Raw genomic sequence first — 19489 nt, forward strand, 5'->3', positions numbered from 1 at the left:
TGCCAATTGCTAGTGAGAAATTCCCTTCTATTACAATCATATTTTAGAGCTACTTTTTATTTTAGCATGAAATTTTATAATACAATAGAAAGTAAAATATTACAATAAATTATATAATTGAAGTATCATTTAAAGGTCTGGTCTTCATACCATATCATTTTACGTTCCTACTATATGGAATTATGGGTTTATCTCGGTGACATAAGAGTTGTCCGCATTGAGTTCTGTTCAACTCTTTGGTTCAACCAAATGCTCTGCCAAATTAAAAATTATTGCGCACCCACCACAGAACAAAAAAATAATGCACCCACAGTTAATAATCCTTCATGTGAAGTTTAGTGCTAAAATCGCTACTTTGTTAAACGGATATTTTCTTGGAAATTAGTAAATTTTAATTGGCTACCCTGCCACTTGAGGCGCGGGAAGATATGGTGATTGGGAGTGTGGTGTGGTGTATTGTTTTTAATGCAGATATTCGTTTAAAATTAGAAACCTTTATATGAATGTTAATTTTAAAGATATGATTAATTCGTTTTATAATTTCAATTGATAGTAGTAATATGCGTCGTTCAACAGCACCCAGTAGTTTGCGGCGGTGTACGAATTTCGTATCGTCTGGTGTTTCCAGTAGGGTAGGAGAAGAATATGGATCTTCAACAAAAGTAACTTCGAATTCATCTCACAATGGTAAAATCTTACAATATTAATGAGAAACAAGAATGATTATACTATTCAATTATGTTGCCATTATCTATATTTGTGGCTTTGTATGATACAGAAATATTTTTGTATCATAGGCTACTGAACAATATTTCACTGGGACAAGTTACCTAGTTGTGGTTTTCTCCGAGGTTTTCCCTTATCAAATAGAAGCAGAATTGCTGGGTAACTTTTGGCTTTGGATCTCGCGTAATTTATTCACATACCGTATGTATGAGTAATTCAATGTCAAATCAACACACTTCAGCACATAGGCGCCGACTTGTAAAATTTATTGGGGGTGCCCACTCGGAAAAGGAAAACCACATTCAAGTTTAATATAATTTATATTGAAACTGTTGAAAGTCCTCTATTATAACAAACGAAATTGTTAATTGGTAAACATAAACACTCTGTTCATAGTTTGTTTAATCAATAATTATTTCATTATTAACAATATCGCCATTTTTCATGAGAAATAATAAAATCTCAACATCTCGTGCTGCTAAACATTCTATTGTTTCAGCAAGACCATCATATGGACTTTTCCATGAAATGTAGCAATGGACTTCAATGATAGCATCACTGGTGGTGTTACTGTTCACTCTGAGCAGTTGTAATCAACTAGTTGACATTAAGTTACCAAATTCTGAAATTTAACTATGTAAATAAGTCACATTGTACAGTTTAATTTTTATTGATACAGATGCACCATTTCCTAATGCTGTTCGGAGTACAGAAAGTATTCTAAATTTATTGAGTGCCAATTGTGAACCAGATCTTTCATGCGGGACGTCTAATACAGTCTCTGAATTTGATCTAAGTGGTTCTTTGCACAGAAAGTTGGCTAGCACTGTTTCAAAGGAAACAAAAGAACATGTGTACTCTGAGGAAGATGAAAAGCACGTGAGAGTCCAAGAGGTGCCATGTAACAAAGGAAAGAGGTTGGTGTTCATTAATTTTAATGGAAGTTAATATGTAGCTTATGCACTTTAATTATTTCAAGAATATTTGGTATGTCATGTCATGTCATGTCATGTCATGTTTTGTTTCTAGGATCTTTAATGTAGTGTGGGGTAAACAGTCAAAGAAGAAACATAAAACCTGGGAAGGAGACGGCATCCTTGAAGTTGGAGAGAAAACTGTTGTTTTGAAGGTATTCTAAAATTAATGTTCTCATAATTTATGAACATGAAAAGAACACATAGAAAAATTTCACATACATTCATTCATTCATTCATTCATAGTGTTCTGCTCAAGGGCAGGTCTTTCACTGCAGACCCAACTTCTCCAGTCTTTCCTGTTTTCTGCCTTCCTCTTACAAGCAAACATTCTGATGGGGGCATATAAAAAGTTATTTTCTTTCTTCCACCATGTTAATAATATCAAAACAAGTGCTTGTACAAGTTTTGGCCATTCAAACAATTACGAGGGCAGTAAAGATATATGCTTTAAAAACAGAATGTGTGGTAAAGGTCACTTTTAATAATAATAATAATAATAATAATAATAATATCTATTTATTTATTCTGGCGAAGTTAAGGCCATCAGGCCGTCTCTTGCACTTAGCCAGAAATAAAAGAAGCTGATACAATTTTAGAGACTAATATTTAAAGAACACTGATAAAAATTTAGTTATACAAGCATAAGTAGAGTAAAAGAATGCGAACATACTAAATAATAATTACAATTACTTTTCCTCCTTTTATTCTGAAATGATTAAATTCATAAAATTTAAACTATCATGAGGTATGTTAAATGATTAATTTCGAGGGAAAAATTGTTCTGGGGCCGGGCATCGAACCCGGGACCTTTGGTTAAATGTACCAACGCTCTACCAACTGAGCTACCTGGGAACTCTAGCAGACACCGATCCAATTTTTCCCTCTATATCCACAGACCTCAAAGTGGGCTGACAACCATCAAGCAACAAACATTGAGTGCACACTAACTCTGTGTGACTTAAATTGTGGTTTTCTGTTAACGAACAGTGACGTGTATTATGCAAATCAAGCTTTCAGTTATAACTCCCTGTAAAGTTGATTTGAATAATTTCGAGAGAAAAATTGTTCTGGGGCCAGGCATCGAACCTGGGACATTTGGTTAAAATTGGATCGGTGTCTGGTAGAGTTCTCGGGTAGCTCAGTTGGTAGAGCATTGGTACGTTTAACCAAAGGTCCCGGGTTCGATGTCCGGCCCCGGAACAATTTTCCCCTCGAAATTATTCAAATAAACTTTACAGGGAGTTATAACTGAAAGCTTGATTTGTATGTTAAATGATAGTTAACTACTATAATGGTCTGTGTATGCGGTTTGAGGGGAGGTTTTGACATGAGCTCATTAACAGTTCACTTTTGACTCTTACTGTTTGCCGTAATTAGTGAAGAGAAATCGAATCCTAATTTAAAATATATAGTTTGTAATTACATTATTCAAATTTGTTACCTTCCAGGATACAGACGGCAAGATTTTAGGTCAGACATCAAGTAGAAAAACAGCAACATTGGAAGAAGGCAGCAGGTTATTTGTTGGAAGTAAAGAAGTCGAGGTAAGAATACACATTCACTTTGTTTCTTTTGCAGTTCTTTCTTTTCTTCACAAGAGTATAACTGCTTGCATATAGATTGTAAGTTCCTTTATGCTTATTTTTTTATTATACTGGTACTGTTTAATTTTAGTGGTCCACATTGTTTTAGATGTGGAATGTCCGAATTTTTGTGAAGTATAAAACAAACTTGCTTTGATGATAATTGTGAATTGAAAGAGAGTGACTCAATTACATAACCAAAATTTAATTGAATTGATTACATTAGTATAATGGTAGCACTTTTCTCCCCATGAAGGTTCTTAAAGCTGGTTCACAATAAACCGGAAACAGAAATGACGAAAACGGAAATAATGTTAAAATAAATGTATTTAAATGTGATTAGTTAGTTGTGAATGCTCACATTTAAATACATTTATTTTAACATTATTTCCGTTCTCGTTCTCGTCATTTCCGTTTCCGGTTTATTGTGAACCAGCCTTTACTCCTATCCTGTATATCTTCCTCCCTGATCGCTAATGTATTCCCTGTCACTACCCTCTGTTCTTCTCTCCACTAGTCTTGCCTTGCCTCCACCTGTTTAGCCTGGCATTGTTTCTGCATTGAGACTTAATAGAGACTTTGGTCTGAGAATCTGCCAGAACTAGCAGGTGTCATTGCGAGATACACTGGGAACCAGGTAAATGACTTGCCCTCGTCAACTTTCTTTTGCTTCTGCTTTGTTTTTAAATAAAAAATTTACCATATTACTTACCTGTTTTCTCTCATCTCCTTTTGTGTTAAAATTATATATTTTTATATTTTGTCTACCTTGAAGACCTGTGAAGCATTAAGATCAGAAGAAACTACAGTTCAAAAGTATTGGAAAGCACGACTGCTAATGGCTTCATTGCCAGATGCAAGGCACTAGACAACAACAACAACAATATATTTTGTCTACCACGCAAATCGTCTGTAGCTGTATTTAGATTGGCAACAGGCCATGACTGTTTGGCCAAACACCTGCATAGAATTGGAATATATCAGTCCCCTAACTGCCCATTATGCAACTCAAACCAAGAAATGGATTCGGAACACCTCAAAATCTGTGCTTCAGTGGTTGACCATGACAGTATCTTTGAAAAATATTGGAGTGCAAGAGGTCAAATGACTTTATTGTCAAATGCCTGGCATTAGAAAACAACAACATATTTTGTCTATTATTGTAGTTAATTTGGCCCTTTTTCCACTTAGTATTGTCTTTTTTATTTTATTTTGGCTACAAGCATCAGTCATGAAGTGGTGGAAGGAAGAAAAATCTTCAACAATGATAAAAAAAAAAGAATTACTATTTATTTTTCTTTTGTTAAGTTTATTTATACACGCTTTAATAATTGTGGTCATTTTGCATGTTTAGGATCTTTGGGTATACCAGTAGGTCGTTGTTGTTATTGTTGAGTTCCTGTTTCTATTGTGTGTTGTAGATGGCTTGTGTTGATGTAACTCAGTTTAGATTTTGATTAATGTTTATGACATTGGTGATTAAGGTGTTGTGAATCATGGTATGTAAGTTCCCAGTCAGATTGGCCGGCCACAGGGTTTAAACCCAGGACCTCCCGAATGCGATTCTCAAATGCAGTCGCCGCTCGTGATTTTAAAATTGAGGTAGGCTCTAGGCTGAAATGGCAAATTTTCAGGGCCTCGAGCATTTGTATTTGTTTATTTATTTTTTATTTGTTTATTTGTGTATTTCCGTAACTGAGAATTTTTAACAGTAAGTTATTATATAAATATAATGGGCACTTATCTTAATTCATCTCTTGTAGACAAAATCGGCTCTTCTCTCTTTCTTCACTGCAAAATTATCTATGATTAGTTCATTGAAGTTTGGCGATTCCAGGAGCTTTTTTTCGATGGAACACATTGCAACTGCACAAAGGCGGCTTTCTTTCATTATGTTTCGTGTGAAAGTTCCATTGATTTCAAATAAACACTCGCAAATGGTTCTCACAATCACAAGTTCACAACCGCATACAATACCAATACTTGCGTTACGAAGGACAAGCCAAAACTAATTTGCACGTTAGAATTTCTGTTGTGTTGTTTTCCATCTCTGACGGAGGTTTGAAAACTTTCATTTTATGGGATACCAATTGTGGCAACGAACAATTAAACGACTCCTTCAGCTTATCATCGCAATATTATCCTATGCCTATAACCTACCGTAAAATGAATGAGAGAGCAGACACATAACCTCAAGAATGGAGTGTCAGACATTGTTTCTTTTCTCTTCTCCAAAAGAGTTTTTTAAAACTCAGAGCTAGAAAATGTTGGCAAAAACTCAAGGCGTAAGATCTCTACATCTTGAAGGACATTCAAGAGATGGGGATTAGAAGTCGAAGGAGACAAAGACAAAACAAAATTCAGTTTTATGCCATACCCTTGAAGAGCAAGAAAATATACGGAAATACACAGTTTCTGCTTTATGTTACAGATCATTGATGCAGTAAATCCAGTTGATGTGCAAGATCAGGCATTTGATAAAAATGAAATCGTCAACAGCAAGAGATCTTCTAGTTTTGACAATGTATCTTCAGCTTCAGTTTTCAAGAAACAAAGAAAGACTTTGCCGAAGTCTGTCTTTCCTGCAAGAATAGGAAATGAACGAGTTAGATCTGTTGAAACTGACTGCAAGCCTTTAGTGATGCCTTCACCAACTCATGAACATCAGGTGCAAGATTATTCATAATATTTCAGATATGTTTTCATTGAAAGAATCGAACTGAAATTTCTTGTTTAATAAAGAGGAATAATATTAATAAGTTGTCATTCTGTTGATTAAACTGTAATCTTATATTTTCATTTAATGGAATGGTATAGCCGCATGTTCTGATACTCACATTTTCTCCTCAAACAAGATTGTAATTTTTTTAATTTTTGGATTTGTTATATTTCATTATGTCTTAAAAATATGTTTGAAAGTGATGGTCCATTTAAAATACTTCACTTCTACTTATTATTATTATTATTATTATTATTATTATTATTATTATTATTATTATTATTATTATTATTGCTATTACTACTACTACAGTATGCTCTCGGTTATCTGGGCTAATGATCAGGAAGAGGTACTGAATAATTCGAAAAAACGGATAATACGAAAGTTTATTATTTTGCATGTACAATGTGTCTGCAAACTCACTCCTCAGCGAGGCGAAACGCTCGATCTCCTAGTGGGAAGTTTTAAATTGGCAGAAAAATCATTCACACGTGCTCAGTTTTGACCTTCAAGTGGAGTGAATCTTACCTTACAACATAACTGCAGCTACTAGCGGTGAATCCCACCTACCAACATAACTGTAGCCCCTAGCGTATACATCGTCATCTCCTCGCTGCGGAGTGAGTTTGTGGACGCACTATACTATGTGGTATATAGGCGTATTCGGTGAACAAATACTTTTAAATGTATATTTAACTTTATATTTACACACAATGGATGTATATCATTTTACACATAAGATTAAAATTAATTTACAATTGAGGCATATAGTATTGTAACTTTATTACAAAACAAGAATGTAATTTTATCGTTTCAACAATAGTCACTTTATAATTTAGTTTAAATAGTCCTGTCAACAATGGGATTTCCACTCCACACAGTAACACAGTATTCGTTATTGCACTCCACAGACGACAATGACAATTTACTTGGATTATTGAGAACAACAATGAACTCTTATTCTTAACTAATGTTCACAAAGCACTATTTACAAAACAGAGCTGTCAGTTCACAGTTCGTTTGCCTCGGCTAGTTCTTCTAGCTCAGTCACTCAAGTTCACAGTATCTCGAACCTCAGACCTTCAGAGACAGTCCACTGAACTTCGAGCTCAGGTCTCCCAACTGCGGTCCACTGCACTCGAACTCCGGACTTCCAGCAACAGTCCACTGGCCAGGATGCTCACACAGCTGCGGACACACTCAAGTCGAACTCCGGTCTCGAAGCTGGCTTCACTGCTACACAAGACTGGCTGGCTTGCTGTCCAAATCTGAATCTCCTCTCGGAGGCTGGCTTCCTTTTATTTGCTAGACAATGCTTCGCGGGGCTTCCAGACGTTTCCATTACTGGACAATTCGTTTTCGAGAATAGTCTATCACTCTGCTTCTTCTCCCCCTTCCTCCCGCTGCAGTTGGTTTTCTTCTCTTCTTGGCATGCACCAGCGTGCCATCCTTCCCCTTACGTCGTGCCCCTTTAGTTTGCGTGGCTGCAGTTCCTTCGCCACGTCGCCCGATCCTTCCACGCGCACCCTGCCCTCTGTGGGACGCGTGATCGAGTCTCGACGGGGCTGTCACAGTATCAAAACTGGCCAAGTCACAAAATTTAAGAAAATGAGTTTTAATTATAAACTGAAAGTAGTATATCTCTGTTTGGTGAAACAAGAATTTCCTACAAAGTCGGCCACGTTACCATATTACAGATCACCGAATATAGGGTCGTGCAACAAAATGGGTCAAATAACTCAGCCAGTGAATTCAAAACAGACCATGTCAAGAAATGACTTAGTGTCATCCTGCTGTGGTGTTTTTGTTTTGAATCCTAAATTGCTGGATTATGTAACACTGTTATCAAATCAGTAGGCAACATATACTATGTTACTATTATTATTATTATTATTATTATTATTATTATTATTATTATTATTATTATTATTATTATTATTATATTTGTATGTGTTATATCTTGTAAAATTTACCGAAAATGTAAATGTTTGCATTTGAATTAGTTAAATCTCTTAATGCACACACTGTACATGAAGTACATGCCTTTTCAATGCACAGAAATTGTTTCCCAAAAATTAAACCACTACCATCTCCATGGAGTTGATTATAATCACTTCATCCATCTACGAGTCATCCATTCCTTTTGCATTTACATATAAGGAATCTATGAAGAACATGTTTTTGTTACCTGTTGGTAAATACCCAGCAAATAAAGTGGAATTTTCTTGTTTGCAGATGTCCTGGTACCATGTCACGTATCTTCCTATATATTTATCTATATGCAGAAAACATCTCCTCATTGGCTTTAACAGTTGTTTTCTTCTCCATACTTACGGACTTGCAACTTAATACATACCCACTGTCTTACATCATAATACCAAAATTCCTTTGTGTCTTTTATCTTCCTTTGTTTCCGTACACATCTTAAGTGTAAAATTGGCTGAGTTGGTAGAGTGATTAGCTACATACTGAAACAGTATAAGTTTGATTGTATGCCGAGGACATAACTTCTTTAATGACTTCTTTCTACAGGGTGCTCTAAAATTCCCCTTACAAACTTCTAGAACTTGTTAAGGGGACTGAGTAGATAATATTTTGAATTGGAACCCATGTCCGGAAACGTACCGTTTCTGTGCTACAGTCGTTTGAAAAAAATTTTTTTAACGCGACCATTTTACAAGTAATTTATTTTATTATGATGCGTGACAGTACATCACTTGTTTTACAATTCAACTCATTAATAACCAAAGAAACAAAATGGAAACTGAATCATTTGTCACAAACACTTTTGTTTACAGTTCAACTTAAACTGTTTTTGTCCTTTTCAAATTATGGTTAACATTCAAGTGGTTAACAAATGCGGTTCGATGTGGCGACCACCAACTTCGTTGCACGCATTGTACCTACGAATGATGTTTTGGTAAACATGCTCTATCACACCTGGTGTATCTGCAATCTCTCCTGCAGCGACCACAACTCGTGCCACCAGATCTTCTGCTACCTCTACAGGAGTCTCATAAACCAAACTCTTCATACGACCCCAGAGGAAAAAGTCCAATGGAGTCAAATCCGGTGATCGTGGAGGCCATGCAATTGGACCACCTCGGCCTATCCATCTTTGTTCAAACGGCTGTAGCACGGAAACGGTACATTTCTGGACATGGGTTCCAATTCAAAATATTATCTACTCAGTCCCCTTAACAAGTCCTAGAAGTTTGTAAGGGGAATTTTAGAGCATGCTGTATGTCGCTGAAGTAAGTGGCGCATGGTGGCAAAATCGTAACTTGCAGTTACATAAACATCCTTTTTTGTGTGTGTTTTTATGATAAGATTGCAGTAAACATTGTATAATTCAGTAAAAGTGCTTCATGTTTACTGCACATTCATCTGCTGTTCACTATTCACGACTCTCTGGGAAGAATTCACCTATAAGCATGTGTAAATGATTCAGGATGAGTGTGTCTTACTTCTAGAAATTTTAAGTAAGTGTTCCAGTCAAGTGCATAACGTTTACTCATAGATTAGTTACTCATCCTGAATACATTTAATTGAATAAACAGTGGAATAAAATAAGTACGAAAATAAAAAGTGGACATCGTATTCAACTGAAATTATAAATGAGCATACCATAAAAATAATTTGAATAAATTCAAGGGTATCGATCCCGGGACTTTTGGCTTAGAGCACCAATGCTCTAACCGACTGAGCTACCCAGGAACTTCACCTGACACCTTGTTTTTTATCCACATAACTCGAGTGGGCAGGAAAGACGCCAGAAATCCACATTGAGTGCACACAAACTCTGTGTGTCTTGAAATTGTGACTTTCTGTTAACATACTTACAGTAACGTATAGTTGAATTTATTTAAGTCTGCTTCACAGGGAGCTTTACCTGAAAGCTAGATTTGCACAATAATAATGATTACTGGTGTTACTCAGAAGAATTTCGAGTCCATTGATATCTTATTTTCATTTCATTCCAAATGCATTTTATACAAATAGTTGACACACCCGATTATTTTCCTGGCCCTCTCTGTTGCTCACACTAAAGAAAATAACAGGGAACACAAAGAGAACAAGTGGGATACAAGGAGAAGATATGAAAAATATGGGGAATACAAAGATAATAAGGCTAAGACAAGACAAGAACAACAGCCAAACAAGGGGAATACAAGGAGAAGATATGAAAAATATGGGGAATACAAGGATAATAAGGCTAAGACAAGACAAGAACAACAGCCAAACAAGGGGAATACAAGGAGAAGATATGAAAAATATGGGGAATACAAAGATAATAAGGCTAAGACAAGACAAGAACAACAGCCAAACAAGGGGAATACAAGGAGAAGATATGAAAAATATGGGGAATACAAGGATAATAAGGCTAAGACAAGACAAGAACAACAGCCAAACAAGGGGAATACAAGGAGAAGATATGAAAAATATGGGGAATACAAGGATAATAAGGCTAAGACAAGACAAGCACAACAGCGAAACAAGGGGAATACAAGGAGAAAGCAAAGAGAACAAGGGGCATACATGAAACTGTTATCGAATCATTTAAACTCCTGTTAAACAACAGTTACGAAAATAAAATCTAGCCACATATAAACAATATTCTAATAGAGTATAACTTTTGAATAAAATTACATATTACGAGAAATAATCCATCTTAAGCACTTCCACATTAATCTAATAATTCATATTAACAGCTGTTGCACTCTTAAATACTTACATCACAAGGACAATGGGCATACAGAATATTGTGGTTATGTACAGACAGAAAATCATAATCAAGCAAGAGATCTACATTACAGAAACTGCGAGCAATAAAACTGACATGTAATAAATATGCTTGAAAACTGTCACCAATTTCAAACAGATGTAGCCATTTTACTTTCACTATTTCGGAACACATATACGTGTTATTAATTCCCGATTTACCACGAAAATCGTCTGTAGCTGCATTTAGATTGGCAACAGGCCATGATTGTTTGGCCAAACACCTGCATAGAATTGAAATATATCAGTCCCCTAACTGCCCATTGTGCAACTCAAACCAAGAAATGGATTCGGAACACCTCAAAATCTGTGCTTCAGTGGCTAGTCATGATAATATCTTTGAAAAATATTGGAGTGCAAGAGGTCAAATGACTTTATTGTCAAACGCCTGGCATTAGAAAACAACAACTTTTGCACATGTGCACAGGACGTGAAAGTTCGTTGGAAGATTTTTTTTTATTTTAGTAGGTTATTTTACGACGCTTTACCAACATCTAAGGTTATTTAGCATCTGAATGAGATGAAGATGATAATGCCGGTGTCATGAATCTGGGGTCCAGCACCCAAAGTTACCCAGCATTTGCTCATATTGAGTTGAGGGAAAACCCCGGAAAAAAAACCTCAACCAGGTAACATGCCCCAACTGGGAATTGAACCCGGGTCACCTGGTTTCGCGGCCAGATGTGCTAACCATTACTCCACAGGTGTGGACTAATTGGAAGATGAAGTGGGTTCTTCATGATCTAGGGAACTGGAAGCACTTTAAGTAAATATTTTCTGTGCCAGGTATTTTTGAAGTGGATGGCTGGGGTTCTGTTAGATTTCATCATATAACCTTTCTTTAATCAGTGCATGACTGGATGCTCGAGATAGTGCGAATATTCGCCATCCAAGAGAAATGTACCAGTACATGATTTGAGAAACAAGGAAGATAGTAGAATTGTGACAATCGAATTTAGTGGCATTAAATAACAAACATCTATCTGTGAAAAGAGACAGTTTTATTTGGAATTAAGTCAGTGCTTGTTTAAATTAAAAAGTGTCTCAGCTATACAAAAACTGTACATATCTGTCAAATAAATAATACTACGAAATTAAATCGGTCATGGAAAACATGGGCTCTACCTCCATGCCCCCCAAATGCCTTCATGGCATGTTACGGGGATACCTTTATCTTTTACCTTTACCTTTACGAAATTAAATCTAAAGATATAGTTGTTCGCTACTGTTAAGTAAGCTTAGATTTTTTTCATTCTCATTCATTTAAGAGATGTCAAGAAGTATTAACTGTCAGCACACATTGAGAGTTTTATATGGAAAATACATACTCAGGATGTCTTGAAATTCGCAAATATGGGTTACATCGTGTGAAACCTATATGACGGGGGCAAAAATATTAGTGGCAAAATTTCGTCTGAAGAATTTTTAATTACACAATTGGGCAATACTGCACAACTTAGAATGTCTTAGTAGTCTACTTAATGTAGTGTTTAATGTGTTTATCATTGAAATTAACAAGCAATTAAATGACAAGAAATGGATAAACAATAATTTATTACAAAATTTTGAAGGAACCTAATGCAACAGAAGTAATTCCTCATTATAGAAAGGTAATTAAAATTTTAAAAAATTCAATAAAGTACGAAAGAGGTGGCTCGAATCATGAACAGTTTTAAAGCAGTGTACAGTAGTTTGAGCAATGATCACAGCAGTAACACATATTTGCAAAATACAGTGTTGTCATATTGTGCAATTAAAAATTCTGTGGACGAAAATTTGTGATTAATATTTTTGTCCCCATTTTCATCCAAGGTTCACAGTATCTAGTACATGTGCTCCAATTTTGGGACATTCTGTATATTTTAGTAAAACATTAATATCTATGGTGCACAGTAAAAAGAGCATAAGTCTGAAATGGATGGTTTTGAGTTATGACTTTATGTGAATACAAAAAATGTACTTATTCAAATAGGAATTGGTATGGTGAGATTTGCCTAAAGATGTCCCCACCCGGAGATCCGATTGGGGGACAGTTTTAACTCCGGAATGTTTATCTTTAGGACTCCTACTCATGTATGTTGTGGCTTTCATCCTAGATCATATATGTAACAGATATGTCGGGGTTAGAGGCTTTGAGGTTAACAACTTTTGTCAGGTTTACTATGCTGCCATCCAGTTGTTACATAAGGAGTCACGTCATAATACCCATTTGAATTGCATTAGCGACTGTGCTGCCATCTTGTGTTCGTTTACAGCGGACAGGTGGCGATCCTGGCGGTTGTTCTCTTCAAAGTGCTGCCGATTTTAACGTAGCGAGGAGTTATTTGTTACATATATGATCTAGGCTTTCATGCAACTGTTTTCTTAACGGGCACCAGTTTTTACAATGTGGCAGTTACAGTGTCTTGTGTAATGATCCAGCAGAAATGAATGAAGATCACTTGAAGACCTGTGAAGCATTAAGATCAGAAGAAATTACAGTTCAAAAGTATTGGAAAGCACGACTGCTAATGGCTTCATTGCCAGATGCAAGGCACTAGACAACAACAACAACAACTTATTCAAATAGTATAAAGGACATATGTCTATCCTCTTTTATACTGGTGTCAGTTTTAGATTTTCAGCTTTGTCATAATGATATTAGAATTTATTTCAAAATTTGCTTTTGCTCTACTCAAAACTTGCAATTTGTGACTTATGCTCATTTTACCTTGCACCATAGATATTTGAATAAAACAAAGAAATTGAGATATAAATTATTATGTTAGCTCTACTTCCTCTGTGTAAACAGTAATACAATGATCTCATTCTTATGTTGAAACAGTGGCAGCACAATCCTGATCACCTCCCTGTAACTGATGTCAAAGTAGATATGTTTCTTACACGTGTGCTGCGTACACATCAAAGACTTGGTGTTGTGTTCATGTATCAGTGTGTAATGGGAATGCAGAAATTGGGATATTATGGCTCCATCCTGGCCGACGAAATGGGTCTTGGAAAAACTTTGCAGTGTATTACACTAGTGTGGTAAGTGCGACTTTATTATTAGAGAAGATAAAATTAAGAGTGTGCATTCATTAATATAATAAGTCCACATCAAACTCATGGAAGATTAGAACGTATTAAAAGAAGCTTCGAAGATCAAATGTTTATCTACAACTCATTAAGTACTCAGATTCAAACCTTGTGGCAATTGCAAACTACTCAATCAGAATCTTGTTGAACTTCCATCCTTACAAAATACAAAAAACAGGCCTATACATAATCAAAGTCGCTTATCTGTTTATCCTAATAGTGTTATCAAAGATTATTATAGATTGTTACAGCGAACTTTCCAAATAGGTATTATTTTTCACTGCGAAACTAATGAGAATTTTAACCATTTCACTTCACCTATGTATATAATTTGAACTGGTAATGGAAATTACGGGAAAACGGCTGAACGGATTTTGATGAATGACCCGACATTTTGAAGCTTTGCATCCAAGGATTTTCAGAAAAATAGTAACTTTCAGTGAAGCGTTAGTTTTCCTACATACTTTTCCTATTTTCCAAAATCAATCTTTCGTGAGTTTTGAAAACTAATTGCATTTCAGAATAAAACAAAAAACACACTACAATAAACCACTACTGTCTGTATCGATAGAGATGGTAGTGCAATAAACAATAGGCAATTACACGAAGGCCATGACCTGCAGGATTGCTGACATATTTAGAGCTCAAATTCAATTGGTTATTAAAAACTTTAAGACTTACTAAAAAATAATTTACAGGTCTGATTCTGCGGTGTGTAATTTTCTGAATACAGCTGTGTATTGGATATTAAAATCTACAAATCTTGAGGTGGTTTGATGACATTATTACTATTAGAAATTAAATATTATTATAGTTAATGCCATAATGTGACTGTTTTTCATTAATTATACATATTAATGCTATATTGATGATATGAAAGTGAAACGTTTTGGGGTTATGTAAGAAGATGTAGAGAATATCTTAAATTAGATCTTCATTTCTTTCATTTACTGAGTGGCGGCTATATATAACTACAAAACTTACGTAAGATAATAATATTGTTATTAAAATTCAAATATTTTTATTAGTTATTAATCAAGTGGGGTTGGGTCTTTTTCATATATTTAATGGCGGTGTGGTGTAGATATTTATATGCGTCATTCTCTTCAGTATTGGCTCGACAGAGGAAAGACCAAAACGTATTATTTAGTGATAAAATAAGAGGCCTACAAAATTTTGTAGTCTCCCGATCATTTCAGCAGGATAAAATGATTTTACCCTCTACATTTCAAGCTCTACATGCAGCAGCCATACCAAGATGCTATGTCTATTGTTCAAAAGCATAGCAAACCTGAAATTTTTCTTAACTTTCGCCTACAATCCACAATGACCTGAAATAGCTATTGCTTTACTCCCACATGAAAAACCCACTGATCGTCCTGACATTGTTACTTGCGTTTTCGCATTAAAACTAAAAAATTGAAGATGGATAGGTTCAAGAAAAAGTATTTGGCATAAAAAAACATTCAGAGAGAGTATATTTCATTATTATGGAAGCAAATAACTTTCAAAATGTCTGGTATTCTTCTTTGAAAATAAATATGCAAAATTTTTATTTTAACGTCTAATGAACTTAGTTTGCAGCATTTGCTGCACAAGCCACTAGTATTGTTATATTTATCACTAAGAATAGTTTTTCTCTTTTGTCAAACATAAAATATGAGCAGAGTGTAGGATACAAATTTCAGTATTCTTATTTGCTGGTCCAAAGTAGCGTTTAAACACATTTTATATTGAAATTTTCTTCAGATACCATTAGATAAAAGGTTTTGCAGTCCTTTCCTCATAAAAAAATTTATTCCTTGAACAGGGTATAAAATGCTGTGTGTCATTCTACAGTCTGATCTTTAAGTCACTCCACAGTTGTGGAATAAGCGAGAACCCACTAGATACGAGGAATGTAGTGGCAGTCCTGCTTCCGTGTAAACAACTATTCACAAATGATTACAAATCCGTCTTGGTGTAGGGACAGTGGCGGACTGGTTGGAAATCAATAAAAAGGGAGAAAACCAATTAATAACAACAATAATAATAATAATAATAATAATCGAATTTACCCTTTTAAATAAGATGCCGAAATTCCCCCAATCTGTCCAAGGCGCAGATCCACACGTTTTATTTTATGATGGGACATTTTAATTCAAGTTTATTTTATCACTGAATTTGCCTCATTTCTTATTACCAATTTTAGATAATCAGTTCTTTAGGATCGCCTTGATATAGGCTTGCCAATTTAGCATCATCCCTAAACAAATAATCGAGTGGAGTAAGATTAAGGGATCTCGGAGGCCATAGTTCTTGCGAAATTGTCCTCTTTCCAAAAATGTCTCCTAACAAATTCTTTGATGCATGATCTGTATGAGCCGTAGCATTATGCTGTTAAAAAACAATTAGCAGCTGTTCTTCACTAAGTTTAACTGTCCAATAAATGGAACAGAATATCGGAACAGTAAACTTCAGAACAACGGTCCTTGTAAAGAAAAAATTGCGCCAATATTTCAGGATTCACACCACACACCTATTTTCTCTCGATCCAGTTTCGTTTCTTTCAATGCATTCGGATTTTCAGATTCTGGTATTTTGAGAATTGGTGTAACATGACAGTTGAAACCAGGCTTCATCTGTAAAAATGTAAAAATATTCTAACCAACACTTCAACACCATGGTGCCGAATCTGCAACCATTGACAGCAATGAATATGCTTCTCGTGGTCGTAGAATTGGTTGTTCTACCATAAACATTTTCAACACATTTGCATACTGGAAGAGATAGTCTAACACTGACCATTATCTGCAACCCTTATTACAATGGGGGAGGGTAAAGTTTTCTTGCCTTTGAGAGAGTCTAAAGCAGCGATGGGCGTTTGAGTGCATTTGCCCTCCGTGCGCACGGGGAATTCCAAGTGTGAGCACTGCAGCGCGCCAGCAGCTATAACAGATCTTGCACAGCTTTTAAATGAGCTAAATTTAGGACTTCAGGGAAAAGAAATTCTTAATACACAATTTGCAGATAGAATTGCAACTTTTAAGCAGAAATTGCTGTTATGGATACGTCAAATGCAAAAGGGCGAAATATATCATTTCCCATCTTTATCTAAGCACATAGAATTTTGAACAATGAAAATTTCGAAATGTACGCATGTATTCTATCCAGTCTATTAGAGGCATTTACATCAAAGTTCCACGATTTAGATTGTCTGGAAATGGATTTGCGTATTTTTGCTACATATTCTGATTCCAACTGATTATTGGTAACGTACCCCCTTCATTATAGTGTGAAATTGACCTGCGATGTGATCGAGAGATGCGAACGAAATATGATTCAAGGTCGAGTCTTATGCAGTTTTATGACGGATTCCCAAGAGGACGCTTTCCCAATCTGCATAAGCTGTGTGAGAAAGTTTTGTGTTATTTGGTTCCACTTATAGATGTGAACAGTTATTTTCTATTAAGAAAATAAACAAATCTCAAACAAGAAATGATGGGCTTTTAACGGCAGTTCTTCGCATAGCTTGTGCTAATACAGTTTCTCCAAATCTTGAGAAATTGAGTAATATGAATTAATATGCAACAGACATGTTTTGTTTTGTGTTTAAAGAAGTGTTTCATTACTTTGTGTTCTTATTTAGTTTGGTAGAATAACATTTTCTTTTGAAACATACAGTATGTACCGCAACTTGAATAAACCGGTTTTCGTGCACTCTGTAAGCACACTTCTCTCGTAGTGCACCGTGCAAGCACAGAGTGCATAATTCTGCCCAACCCTGTCTAAAGGAAGCTACCAACTTCTCTGCGGGTATATTGACCACCATACTACATGCTTCACTGTGGAAGGACGTATAGGCCACAGTGTACTTGATGGAGTGAAGCAGAATTTTTCGGCACCTTTTATTTTTTTCAAAATACTATAATATTTTATGCAGATTTTGTTAGTTGGAACACAACTTTATTTCTGTTATACATAATATATATGAAGTTGATTCAATCATGACTTACGGGTAATTTTATTAACAGGATGTTGCTGAAACAAGGTCCATATGGTGGTCAGCCTGTTCTGCAAAGAGTCCTCATAGTGACACCAAGTAGTCTTGTAACCAATTGGCACAATGAATTTCTTCGTTGGACTGGAAGAGAACGAATAAAAACCTATGTAGTAGATCAGGTATGCCTATTGAATTTTTATATACACATGTTGGACTATTTGGGAATGAAGTGGCATATCAACTTGCCAAAAATGGCACCAAAACCCAAACAGTAAACCACTCCAAGTCAAACATCTGTAGAAAGATTGAAGAAATCAAGAAAGCATTTCAAATGGAAAACACGCAAGCTGTGGACTTGTTTTGCTGTCCTAGGCACTTTAGGAGTTTACGACATATCATTATCTACAATATGCGTAAGAAGCATCAGTACAAATTACAATTTTATATCGCGGCGTCGGGATCGAACCCGGGTCCTTGGTTCTACGTACCAAGCGCTCTGACCACTGAGCTACGCCGAATTCAATCCACAGCACCAGATCGAATCTTCCTCCTTCAGTGTTTCCCTTTGTGGCCTGACTCCAAGTTAGGCATATATGTTGACGTATCTATATGTCTAGTGTCAACTGCCATTATACTAGGAGCACACTCAGTTTAGTGACTTATTTGGCTAGGATTCTGCAGTTATGATGCACTGCAGCTATGGGAATATTATGGACTTATTAATTTGTCCTACAGAATAATCTCTGTAATGTTGACAATTAATATTTGAGGAGAAAAATTCGCTCCGGTGCCAGGGATCGAACCCGGGTCCTTGGTTCTACGTACCAAGCGCTCTGACCACTGAGCTACGCCGAATTCAATCCACAGCACTGGATCGAATCTTCCTCCTTCAGTGTTTCCCTTTGTGGCCTGACTCCAAGTTAGGCATGTATGTTGACGTATCTATATGTCTAGTGTCAACTGCCATTATACTAGGAGCACACTCAGTTGAGTGACTTATTTGGCTAGGATTCCGCAGTTATGATGCACTGCAGCTATGGGAATATTATGGACTTATTAATTTGTCCTACAGAATAATCTCTGTAATGTTGACAATTAATATTTGAGGAGAAAAATTCGCTCTGGCGCCAGGGATCGAACCCGGGTCCTTGGTTCTACGTACCATGCGCTCTGACTACTGAGCTACGCCGAATTCAATCCACAGCACCGGATCGAATCTTCCTTTGTCTAGTGTCAACTAGACTATACTAGGAGCACACTCAGTTGAGTGACTTATTTGGCCGGGATTCCGCATTTATGATGCACTGCTAGCTATGGGAATATCCAGTGCTGTGGATTGAATTCGGCATAGCTCAGTGGTCAGAGCGCTTGGTACGTAGAACCAAGGACCCGGGTTCGATCCCCGGCGCCGGAGCGAATTTTTCTCCTCATATATTAAAAATGTTGTAGTTTTTGAAGTAATAATTCGTGTTTTAATTGTCTTATCATGTACTGTATTGTTTACTCCTTCAGAAGTAAATATAGTGTCATCTATCTGACCACTCCAGGAATCCAGAAGTAGTTCAGTACTGTGTCTTTCTTAACATCCGGGAGAAATATATCTCTTAACCATCTTCTCACGTGATTTTTTGTCAGTTTACCGGAA

At 36.0% G+C, this 19489-nt stretch overlaps 1 protein-coding gene across 2 annotated transcripts in view; it reads left to right on the forward strand.

Moving 5' to 3' along the window:
* Window positions 1-226: 226 nt before the first annotated feature.
* Window positions 227-19489, forward strand: part of LOC138713214 (DNA repair and recombination protein RAD54B-like) — a 45794-nt gene continuing 26531 nt past the window's right edge. Inside the window, exons 1-7 of one of the 2 annotated variants that reach the window (XM_069845121.1) lie at window positions 227-687; window positions 1406-1643; window positions 1756-1855; window positions 3152-3247; window positions 5718-5954; window positions 13612-13814; window positions 17876-18023. In XM_069845121.1, coding sequence (XP_069701222.1) covers window positions 561-687; window positions 1406-1643; window positions 1756-1855; window positions 3152-3247; window positions 5718-5954; window positions 13612-13814; window positions 17876-18023 — 1149 coding nt within the window. In that variant the 5' untranslated portion in view covers window positions 227-560. The remainder of the gene's footprint in view (window positions 688-1405; window positions 1644-1755; window positions 1856-3151; window positions 3248-5717; window positions 5955-13611; window positions 13815-17875; window positions 18024-19489) is intronic. The other variant, XM_069845120.1, reaches the window with a different exon arrangement.

This window comes from Periplaneta americana, chromosome 14, assembly GCF_040183065.1.
Source record: "Periplaneta americana isolate PAMFEO1 chromosome 14, P.americana_PAMFEO1_priV1, whole genome shotgun sequence".
In the NCBI taxonomy this organism is placed as follows: Eukaryota; Metazoa; Arthropoda; class Insecta; order Blattodea; family Blattidae; genus Periplaneta; species Periplaneta americana.